The 12,070-nt window shown below is 36.2% G+C and overlaps 1 protein-coding gene across 7 annotated transcripts in view; it reads right to left on the reverse strand.

The window, feature by feature from the left end:
• Window positions 1-12,070, reverse strand: part of LOC138944139 (CCR4-NOT transcription complex subunit 6-like) — a 383,005-nt gene that overhangs the window by 318,584 nt on the left and 52,351 nt on the right. The window contains exon 4 of one of the 7 annotated variants that reach the window (XM_070315079.1): window positions 7,711-7,760. The exons of the other annotated variants lie outside the window; for them this stretch is intronic. Coding sequence (XP_070171180.1) covers window positions 7,738-7,760 — 23 coding nt within the window. The 3' untranslated portion in view covers window positions 7,711-7,737. Of the gene's footprint in view, window positions 1-7,710; window positions 7,761-12,070 lie in introns of those variants that run through there. 7 annotated transcript variants of the gene reach the window in all.

Genomic DNA, 12,070 nt, shown 5'->3' on the forward strand with positions numbered 1-12,070 from the left:
CTATATATTCTCTCTGTCGGAGCAAGTAACCGGGCCGATTATTGTCAGCCGCGAGGCGAGTCGAGAGCGGAGAGAGTGCAGAAGAGAAGCAACATTGGCGAAGCGGGAGAGAGAGAGAGAGAGAGAGAGAGGTAGGATAGAGAGACCGATATCTTACATCCGTAGCACCCTCGCATCTGGGTCTCTCGCCGGCACGAAAAGTAGGTCGCGAGTCATCAATCGCCCGCGGCAACGCCATTTGGTCGAATCTCTTCCCGTCCGCTCTCTCAGACGAAACGTCTGTTACCAGCGAATGCAGCCGAGAGAGACACGCTCCTTTTTTCAAACTCCCATCTCATCATTAGACGCATCGAGGAAAGTTTTGGCACCTCATTTCCCGCGTTATTACGCGTATTGTTAAAAGAAGTACCTTTCTTATTAGCGCACGCATCGGGCGGAAGTTCGATGCCGCTCGTCTATTATTACACACCCATCGAACAAGAAGTTCGGGGGAGAAACTCTCTATTATTATAGACATATATCAGCGACGAGTGTGTTTGAAACGGTCTCTCTATTATTACACGCTTCAGTGAAAGAAAAATTTGTAAGCGCTTCTTTCTTTCTCTCGAAACAAATAGCGCGTTCGTTACACAGATTTTTGAAAAAAATTCGCCCACGCTCTATCATTATATATACATTTTTCTTTTGAGGAAGTAGGAATGAGGTACATCGCGCGAAAAATTCCGAAAATTCCACTCTTTGAATAAAGATATTTTTCCGTTAATTGTGAAGTGGATTAAATTTTTCCGCTGTTGAAATGCCTTCCATGGAAATATATTAAAACGTTGTTTAATACATATAAATTAAACGCTTTTTATTATAAATATTGCGCTAAAAATAAATTAATTTTTCTGACAATTTTTATTAAGATAGAAAATGATGCGCACACAACATTCTTTTAATTATTTTTTCATGTATGGGAGTGTATAGTAGATATAGAGAAGACAAATGACGATTTTTATTGCGTTGCCTCAATATAAAGTGCACCTGTCTAAACGAAGTGAAGCCCGAGACAAAGTTTTCCCAGCGCGATTAGAGTCGCGCGGTGTAAGATAGATCGTGTTTCTTGATCAGAGATGGGGGAGTCTCATCGCGACGCGATGGCGATGGCAGTTATCGCGTGTCTCGATCGGGGATGCGCCATTAGCGATTGTTACAAACTGATTTTGATGTCCCATCGCGCGATCGGTCACTCGATAAAGTGGCCGTCTACGATTAGCGCCGCCGTAAATTGGCATTATTGTGAAACCATTAAACCGCAGCGCGACGTTGTTATCGCGTCGAATTCGAACGACTGCCATAATTTTTGCCTCTTCTCTATTTCTACTGGTTGAAAATTATCTTAACTAAAATTAGATATACAACGTGATAAATCTTTGGTTCGAGGAAAAAAAAAACACAATTTAAAAAGCCAACAATAATCTGCAGATTTAGCGCATACTATTATATTGCTGATAACAAGTTCTACAACATTGTATTAAAAAAGAACATAAATCAAATGTATGTATGTAGAAAAACATATTTTAAGGACATTGACAGAGAGATGCAACTACACTTTTTGTTTCTCAGCAGTTATTTAAATTATTCCCAGGTACCCAGAAGAAAAAATGTAAAAATATGCGTATGAATAAATAATGAACATTTCTGTTAATTTAAATTTTTAATAGAACAAAATGCTCGATATTTAAAATTTTTATATGGGAGAAAATAAAAACGCGACGGTTTGATCGAATCAGAGAAGCATTAATTGAAAGTGAGCAGCGTAATCTTCCATAATAGATATGTAGGATAAGGGAGAGACGCGGAGGGCTTGTTTTACCAAAAATAAACGAACTGCTATATCGGGAAATAATGAAAAATAGACGAAGCGCGACGTGAAAGTGCGCTATAAGCGTACTCCAGAAAATCTCGGCCGATAAGTACGCTTGAATGAGCGATTCCTAAGTGAAAGCGACTACAACAATGATTTACAGGCACGATGAAAACATAAAGTAAAAAAAATAAAGATAAGTAAACTAAAATGGTACAAATAAGAAACTGTTCCGACGAAGGAGAGAGAGAGAGAGAGAGAAAACATGACTAGTTTTAATAAATAAGAGAACAATACAGAGATAAAGTAATATAATTGTGCGAGGCGTTAATTTTATGAAATAGTAATCAGATGTAATGACAGCAGTAACTGTGTGTGCATGTGTGTGTGTGAATGTGATTGTTTATAAAATATTAAGAAAACGAGATTTTTTAATTTTCTGCCAAGCGTTAGATATTTCTCGAAATATTCTCGTGTAACAAGAAAACTCATTTCTAAATAAATGAAGGCGACGATTTTGCAAGACTGTAAAAATGGAAATAACAATGTGTACGAGCGTGTACGAACAATGAGTGAAACGTTTAGTCAAGTTTTACGGGGGAATTATTCCACTCGTCGCGGAATCTCGTAATAATGTCGCGCGTGATCGTACATTCTGAAAACGTGGCCGCCACTGAAGATAAACATCGAACGATTTCGACACACCGAAGAATTTGTCGGCGCGAGACGAGATAACGAGAAAAAAAAAAAAAAAAAAAAAATTCGCAACTTCGCTAAAGGCGAGAGAAAAACATTTAGCGAAGCCAAATATAAAGCCATATATGTGGCTCGTGTATACGTGCTATGAAAAATGAGGTTACTTTGATGTCACGGAATTACTTTGATCACGTAACGGTATTTTGAAGTAATAATTTTTTTTTTTTCAATACGGTCATACAATTGCAATTTTCTTGCGGGAAAATACATAATAACAAAATGGAATGTCCATTATTTCAAGTATGAAAACCTCATTTACGGATGCCGATATTCGATGAAAATAACTTTGTCAGTTCAAAGCGTTTCCAATATAAACCAATTCAATTCCAATTTATTTTTCATCGCATCAACCATCGTACAATAACGTATTGAAATTACAAATTTCTGTAAAGAACAATACAAAAATATTTTTTATTAAATCAGGATAGGTCTTTAAAATCAAATAATACTGCGAATTTTAACAATATTTGCTTTTATAAATAAATTTGCTTTTATAAATAAACATTTATGACATATTAATGCAGATTGGCTTCCATAAATGTTCAAATTTTCAAGAAAAAAATTAAGATAAAGAAATTTATTTTACATTTATTATGAATGTATGTATGGCACACGCACTGTGATACGCGTACATACATTTTTTTTTCGTTTCCGAATGCGTGAAATGTAATGTAACATGTCGCTCCTGTGGTTTAGCCAATCGTGATTGGAAATTTCCGATCGACATGCTCTGCCGATCGTGCCGATGCGGATACAACGCGTTCGCGATCAATGGGAAGTGGCCAATGAGAATCCGACCGATGCTTTACCTACACGGTAATCTCTTAGTGTAATCCGAATTAGGTCCTGCGCTACGTGTACAATGTCCCTTACGATAACAGAGCATAAATCACGGGCATCGATAATGAGAAATCCACTGTTCACGCATTATGGCCGCGGCATGCACGCGGGGATCCCCGTAATGGGAATACGTAACTAACATCCCGTGGCTATTACGTGTGCCCAAGACCGTCGTGGTGGTCGGTCGTTTTTCTGAAACATTACACCAAGCTTCGGACGCTTGGAAAATTGAAGATTAGCGTGTATGTGAAAAATTAGTGGTAACGATAATAATCAACAGAAAGTAGATTATATTATTTCTAATCAGAAATAGTTGCCGGTTATTAATGATAATAATTCTAAATGAATCGTTACGTTATAATATAATATAATGATCAAATTTAATATGATAGATTTATTTGATATATTCTCTCTCTCTCTCTCTCTATATATATATATATATATATATATATATATATATATATATATATATATATATCTCTTGCCTGAAATCACATATTTTAGATCTCTAAATCTGGAATGTATGTAGATATAATTGTACAAAACCAAATTCGACTAAAGCAGAGATAACTATATTTATGATCAACGGTAGAACAATAACGAGAAATTTGTAATTTTAGGGTCGACATTTTAAATACAACTTAATCTTAAATTTATATGTATAATACCCGAATATGCAATTTTTGAAGTCGTAAGATAAACTTTGCAAATTATGGATTTATGTCAGCAATGAAATCTTCGATCTCCACACGTGAACTACTCGGATGTTAAAAATTACACGCGACACGCTTGACATGCTGTCGAAAGCTTCAGCCTCAACGGAAAGGAACGTACAGGCACGTAGAAAAATAAACATTCTCGGTTGTGGGTAAAACACGCGACACCGCTGGTAGATGCTGCAACCGTCGCACAGTCAAGTTGCAATACGATATAAGAGCAACAACAAAAAATAGAAAAAAAAAGAAAAATAGCCTGGTTCGTATACTCGACGAAAACAACGTGGCGCACGTTTTCGCGCTTTTTCTAGAATCTGTCTCCTCTGAGTTTGTCCAAAAGATTCATCTTTTTTTTCTACTTATTTCCCACCTCTCTTTTTCTTTACCTCTCTACATTCTGTCAATTCAACGACCTGCCGATTATTATACTTTACCACAGCTATAATTTTTCCTGGAAGGCATCCATTATCATGATTATTCTCAAGTTTATGATCGACGCGACGCAACTATCTGTGAATTTTCTCAAGGAGAGGAAATGGAGAGAAACGTGAACAACCTTGAAGGGATTTCGGTTTTCCCCGTCCCAGAAAACTCCTCTCGATCGGTTCGCGATTTTATATATATAAACAAATAACACATATTCGTAAGGTATTTCATAATAAAATAAATCAGATTACGAATCAAATGTATTGCAAAAGGATTCAGCAGGATTAATTTTTCTCACACAAATAAAATAAAATAATAGAATGACAATAAATTAATTGTTAATAACGCAGAATCATGAAAATTAAAGAAGGAGCCTTATGTTATTTATTTTGAAATTTAACTGACTTGATAATATGAATAATTCCGTCTCTTAATTATTTATATAATACAAAAATCGATTTTTTTCAACAATTGACAATGTGTCTAGATAAATCTCACAAAAAAAAAACCCCCGGACCAAAAAAATTATCCTCACGTAAAATTGTTCACCGAACGAACGCGTAAATCAAAGGGATCAGCAATGATGGTAGCCGATCGGTTAATGAAGATTACAAACGATCCTCGGAATGACGCGCATACGATAAATTATTTGCTCGTAAAATCGATCGTTCGTAGCGGGCTCGTCAGCTGGGGAATTCGACGATCAAACACGCGCGCATAAATTGAATAAGAGCGAATACCCGTCTAATAAATATTTCCGATCGGCCGACGTTTTGGCATATTTAATTGGACAGAGGATAATGCACAGCCGGCACCTCGTCCGTTTATCGGTGTCATCTATTTCCCGGAAAATATTGCAAGAGATCGCACTGGTCGCGAATAACGACGCGCTGGAAATAAACGCGGTTACGCGAAGCATCACCAAAACAGTTTTCTCGAGATGATAAGCTATCGAATAAGCATCATAAAAAAATTGTAATATATTTGCCACAGATAAAAAAAAAAATAATATATAAAGTTAATAAATTGCGTTGATCGATAAATCATTTTCTAAAAATTGATGAAAATTTCTATAGGTATTGTAGAGAGAGATTGCAGATGAGATATATAAATATACACATACACTATAAGAAAGAAAGGACAAAGGGAGAGGAAAGTGAAAGAGAGAAAGAGAGAGATGCGTGCGCGGATGGAATGTAAAAAAATTGGTTATCTTACTTAATATATGAAGGGAATTTAAAACGCGATTTGCGATATTCGCGAGCGTTATTTCATTATTCCATTACTCGTCAATCGATCGAGCGCGGTTTTCTGCATATATAGGGTAACTCCCTCCCCCCCCCTCCACCCCGTCTCAATTAAATATTTATAAAGCGAAATAACGGGGCTGTCTGTGTGGCTGGACGCAAAAATCGATAAACGGCAATCTGTTCCGCGCGCTCTACTTTCGTCACGGGGACGCAGAAATCCTCTCCGCCCGAGAATCCTCTTATTATCCCGAAGATCCTGGAGGGAATATCTCTCGCTGCCACGGGAGTATTGGCTGACTGATTGGCGAAGATCCTCGTCCAAGTTCACGCCCAAACACGAACACGCGTTAATCGCAGCGAAATGTGCACACAGACGAAACTGCGGATAACGCTCTTTGGGACGGATAAATAGCATAAGCTCCGCAAACTTTGCTTCGAAATGCAGACGGCCTGATATTTTGAATTAACGAGGAAGACAAGATCTATCTTGAATAATTAGAAAAGGGTTCTGACGAAGTCGAAGTGTCTGTAATTGAAATTTAACGTCGCGATAACTGACGTATATAATACATGAAAGCTAATATCTGATCAAAACATGATTATAATAGGTTAATTATCAGTAAATTAATGGTTTATCATTATATCATAAAAATAAAAAAGATAATAAGAGAGTAATATTATAAGAAATTTTCAAAATCATACGAGTAGCATTATTAAAAAATAGACTGCTTATAAATTTCTATATAAAAAATATCTTTAAAAAAGAGGTATCCCCCTAAAATAAATATATAATTAAGATATAAATATATAAAATCAAACTAGAGCCTATACATGTATATATAAAGTATATCAGTATCAATAACGTGTAAATATTTTTTATGATAATACACAATATATAATAAAAAAAATAGGAAAGAAACGAAATATATATCTTATATACAAAAACACGGTAATAAAAAATTAGCTTATAATATGAACAATAGAAAGCTTTAGGGAAATCTATCCGATTTGCTCTTATCTCATTACAACAATGATGGAACATGATGAAATCGCGCGTAGACATCGCGATTGCGGCGGTCAATACTGGCGGCCGATTATGGCAAACGGAGATGTGATTTCCCGGCGGCCTTTGCTGACACGTGTCTCTTCGATAGAAGACGGAACGAACGAGTTTGGTTTCGGACATCGGCGGTATAGGCGCGGCAAACTTCGACGCGGGATTTTCACGCGTTCGCAATATCTTATCGTCCGAGACAGCTGCAATAATCCTCCTTGACGTTTACGACACCCCCGAGAACGCAGAGATGCAGCAAGAAATGATAGATCTAACTTCCTCGCGGGATTAAACGGCGGCAAGTCCCTAACGAAATACGTTTTATCGCTCTAGATAGAAATAGCGGTCCCGATCGGAAAATAAACATACTGCTTTCATAACAATGAATCTGAAGTGAAAAATGCATGCATGTGTGCGACATGAGAAACTATAGAAAAACATTTTCCATGTAATCGAAAAATGTAAGGAAAAATAATTATTAATCGGCGTATAGTTTTAAAATTACATTAACGCGAGTTATAATTTCTCTGCCGCATTCCTCAATCAAATATTTATTTAATTTTTTTCTAGTATTTTTGCTTTTCAAACGAACTATAAATTTTTTATCATCTTCTTATAAAATATTTAAAATATTTAAAATATTAGATTATGCTTAAAATCTTGATGATTAATATTAATTTGAGAACTTAATATACTTTGTATTATTTAATTATATATAATATATATATAATGCATATATATAACTCGCAATTATTTAATATCGATTACGTATATATATATATATATATATGTTATATCTAATACTCACATCCAGTACCAGAAATCAATCACACGCCATTATCGTGATTAGGGCAGGGATCGTGACTTACCTGAAATAGAAATGATATATATGGTATATAGGTATACATACACATGTTATCCCGAGGCTATTAATCGACGCAGTTTCGACGCGTCGAAAACGGGATCGTTCTACCCGCAAGTAGCGTGGATAAACGGAGGTAATACTGCTAATTGCGCGTATGAATCTTTCTAGCGTGTATATTCGCGGATTGAAACGAGATTCTCTTGCGGTTCGAGTTTGTCGGGCGAGTCTGCAAATTCTATATATATATATATATACAATATATATGCACGTACATATATGTATATATCTATAAAGCTTATGTACAAGAGCACCTGCCGATACCGTTAGTCTACGATGCGCAGTGACGCGAATTTGCATATGCCGCGAGATTACGTACGCTTCCCTCCCAATTAGCGTTGAACGTTAAATTCAGCGATGGCACGTAACCGAATCAATAATATGTAAACATCGTTCTATTATCGAAGAAAGTCCCACAGGGCCAAAATGTGCAAATAAACATCCGATAATTTTCAGTGGTACGATAAGCGGACTCGGTCGATTAAATTATGTAGTACTCTAAATAACAGGCTAGTTGCTCATGTCATTTCATACATTAAATGATATATATATATATATATATATATATATATATATATATATATATATATATATATACATTACAATTTTATGTAATGTTATATTACAATATATTGCATCAATAGAAATACAGGCAATTTATTGGGAAAATAACTATTTCCTACATATAGATCCGTTTCGTATCAAAATATAAATTTTACTTTATCAGAGTGATAATTATTATTTCATGAAACCGATACGGATGGAATCATTGATAAATTTGCCTGCCAATTTCTCTCCCTCTCTCTCTCTCTCTTCTTCCAGGGATAATACTAAAATTTATTTCGTAGAAAAATAACATATAACATCATTTATTGAAAATGAATAGAGGAAATCCGCTTAAAAGCGAGTTTAATTCCGAATGAGAGATTCACCTCTCTCGATGCTCGTCAACCAAGTCATCGTACACCTGCGTAACGTGCACAGGGATCGATCAATATACCACGCCATTTTTCCTGATCTTTCTCCATTCATTGTCAACATACCGGAGTTTGATTAATTGATTTTGGAAGCGTTTTGTCATCAGCGTTTGGCGAATCATATTTTGATAAATCAAGCGCTGATTAAGCGAATAAGCAAAATAACTTTCCACTTGTCTGCGTAGCGAGTCAAGTATTACTCTTAACGCAGAAAAGAAAAGAAACTTACCAGGAAAATGATAAAGAAATTTAGTAGAAAATAAATTATTGGATGATAAACTAAAAAATTGATACCTAAAAATAAATTAAGAAGAAAAAAAAACTATTATTATTCTATTAAATGACAATCCTATAAATATGACGTCTTACATATATTTTCTACTTTTCTTAAATTATTACTGAACTTTAATTTGAAATTGAATTGCATTATTATAAATTAAATGAGATTTTCTCCATATATTTTCCGAATAAATGACTATTATCTCTTAAAGCTATTTTTGCAAGTGGAACAAGAATATTAAATCAATATCTAAGATAGTGTAGATCAAATAGTACGGAATTAAATTCCTTCTTGCCATAATATTAAAACACTTCGAAGCGGAGATTTTATACGTGACGGATAAATCTCGGTTTATAAGTTGCCGTTTTATTTTTTCCCCCCTCAGAATGAGTCGTGAAAGTTGCTTGATTAAAAGCGAGGACTCGAAACACTTCGTAGCGAGGAATTGTTGATGGAAATACGACAGACTTTATAACTTTGAAATTTTTCACCTGCTCACCTGATATGTTATCCGTATGCAAAATGAAAAATAAAAAGCGTGATCGTTAAACAAGAGATTGGGCTGCATTAGAAGAGACGGCGGGGTCTTATATGAGGCTTGAAAACTCATCGGATTTTTTTTCGCAAAACACTTCTTTCGAAAATGAGAAGGAGCGTAATCTCTCGCGCAGCAAATTAGAAATAACGAACGATGATAAAATGATTGATGATTGATGGAAACGTCGTAAAGTGAAAATCTCTCTCTTTCTATTACTTAATTTAATTATTTATCTCGAAGATTAGCGCGTTTAACAGCATCGTGTCGTACTTTCGAGTTTTAACTTTTTTAATCGTTATAAAGTAAACTAACTTTTAACGATAAAACTTTTCCATAATGAAGCCATGAAGCCATGCCTTTTGTTATATTCCAATTCCACATGGTATCTAATATAGCAATTGTATTAGTAGTAATATCGACACGTGTCCCAACATTGACGTTGCATTATCCGTAACGATCTCGAATTGGTTCTCGAACGGATACGCGAAAAATTAATATCGCGCACCGGTAAATAATGGCGGATCGGACAATTTCATTAATTCGGGATGCGCGTAAATCGAATAATTTTTACAATATAAAAGTTACAAGAGGGAAGAACGAAGGAGAGCGGATCGCGCTCTCTTTTTAGCAACTGGCGATGCGGAAACGTTAATAATTCGTTTTTCCTCCCTTTTCCTCGTTCATCAGCTGCTCACTCGCACGTATTAAGGCAGTGTATACGTTTTAATATCGGCCATGGTACTTCTCTCTCTCTCTCTCTCTCTCTTTAGCTTCCTCGTATCGCGTACTGTAATTCTTTCGACACGATAAAATAAAGAAAGAAATGAACAGAGTTAAAATGACTTTTGACACTGAACGAATCGGATGTGCCGCTTTATCGGGAAATAATGTTCCACGAGTCGTACGAACAATTCGAGCGTGTTACGCTGCTGTACACGGGAGGGGCAAGAGGGAGGAGGTGGGGTGGAGGGGGAAGGGAGAGACAGGGTTCGATGTTTATCGAAAATCGATAATAAGGCGAATATGCGCGCGCGCGCGAAACATAGTTTTACTCGTTTTCGCATCGTTTGTCGCGGCTTACGATCCACGATGTGCTGCTCCCTTTCTCGCGAGTTATCGATGATGTCGCTTTGAGAAACGTACCCGGAGTTATCTCGAGATAGAGCGGCCTGGATCGTATTTTAACGTCATATGCTCAGATAAATAGCACTCGGGACTTTCTTTTACCCAAATACTTTCAAGCCCATCCGAAGGATATCTCTTCAGAATGCGCCCGAAATTGTTAGAAGCGGTTTGACGAAAAAAAAAAAAAGAAACGAGCATTAACAATTCACGGAGAGATTGGATCGGATTCGAACGATTTGTTTACAAAGAGAAAACGCATCACTTCGGATCAATTTATAATTTCGCTTCGCGAAATTGAATCGAGCTAATATTTTTTTATCCGGCGTGAAACAATTTCGCCGGAACGAAGACGCGCTGTTTGCGTTGCGTTTTATCGCCGGGTAACGATACCCCCCTGCCCCCCCCCCCTCCCCTCCGTTATACTCGTTATCGAATGTACCGCGTCAAAATACGTGATACATGTCTCACATTGTTGCATCATTCCGCGTTCAAATGGAGATTTCAATTAAAAGCGATATTTTTTTCCGTCGATACACGCCAAACAATAAACTCAATATTTACATTTGTTTTACGTAAATTCTGTCATTTTCATGATTGTTAATATGTAGTGAGCAACTTATTCGGTTTTTATTATATATTTATGCTAAACAAACGTGATGAGAATTTGAGAAATATATATAAATATATGTAAAGCCATGTATGTATGGGTTTATTTTTTAATAATCATGAATTTTTTAGAACTTTATCAACGATCTTCTGCGTTTAACTCGATACTCATTTTTTCGAAAAAATAGAATATACGATAAAAATATGAGAATATTTAATATATGGTAAAAATATGAGAATATTAATTTTTGAAATGACGCAATAGGAAGACAAAAAAAATGACAGGGACATTGATAAAATCGACAATTAATGGATTATAAATATCGCCGTATTTCCTCGTTCTCGCGATTTTCACGAACAATTTTCCAGACCAAGATGCAATAAGAAGAAACTTATCGACCTCGAGCGATGCATCGCTTTTGCATCGCATTAGAGCAAACGAATGCCTGGAAAAGATCGAAAGATATCCCGGTGATGTAAGCGAGCGAACATATAAACGAGCAATATTTTATTACTACGCGGACGTCGATACATCGCAGGAATGTACGCTCTTGCGTAGGAACGCACCGCGGAAGTGCATAGGGCGGTGCAGCGGTGACTGGTCGGGATCGTTTCTCTATTTTTGTCAGCCTGAAACGTGCAGCAATTACACGTTTCAGGGCTGTCATCGATAATGCATATCTTGGCCTGTGCGCGGCTTGTTATACGCGTTCAACGTTGTGCTCCCCGGC

Source organism: Polyergus mexicanus, unplaced genomic scaffold (assembly GCF_030449975.1).
Source record: "Polyergus mexicanus isolate NDT 795.1 unplaced genomic scaffold, iyPolMexi1.0 SCAF_2, whole genome shotgun sequence".
NCBI classification, from domain to species: Eukaryota; Metazoa; Arthropoda; class Insecta; order Hymenoptera; family Formicidae; genus Polyergus; species Polyergus mexicanus.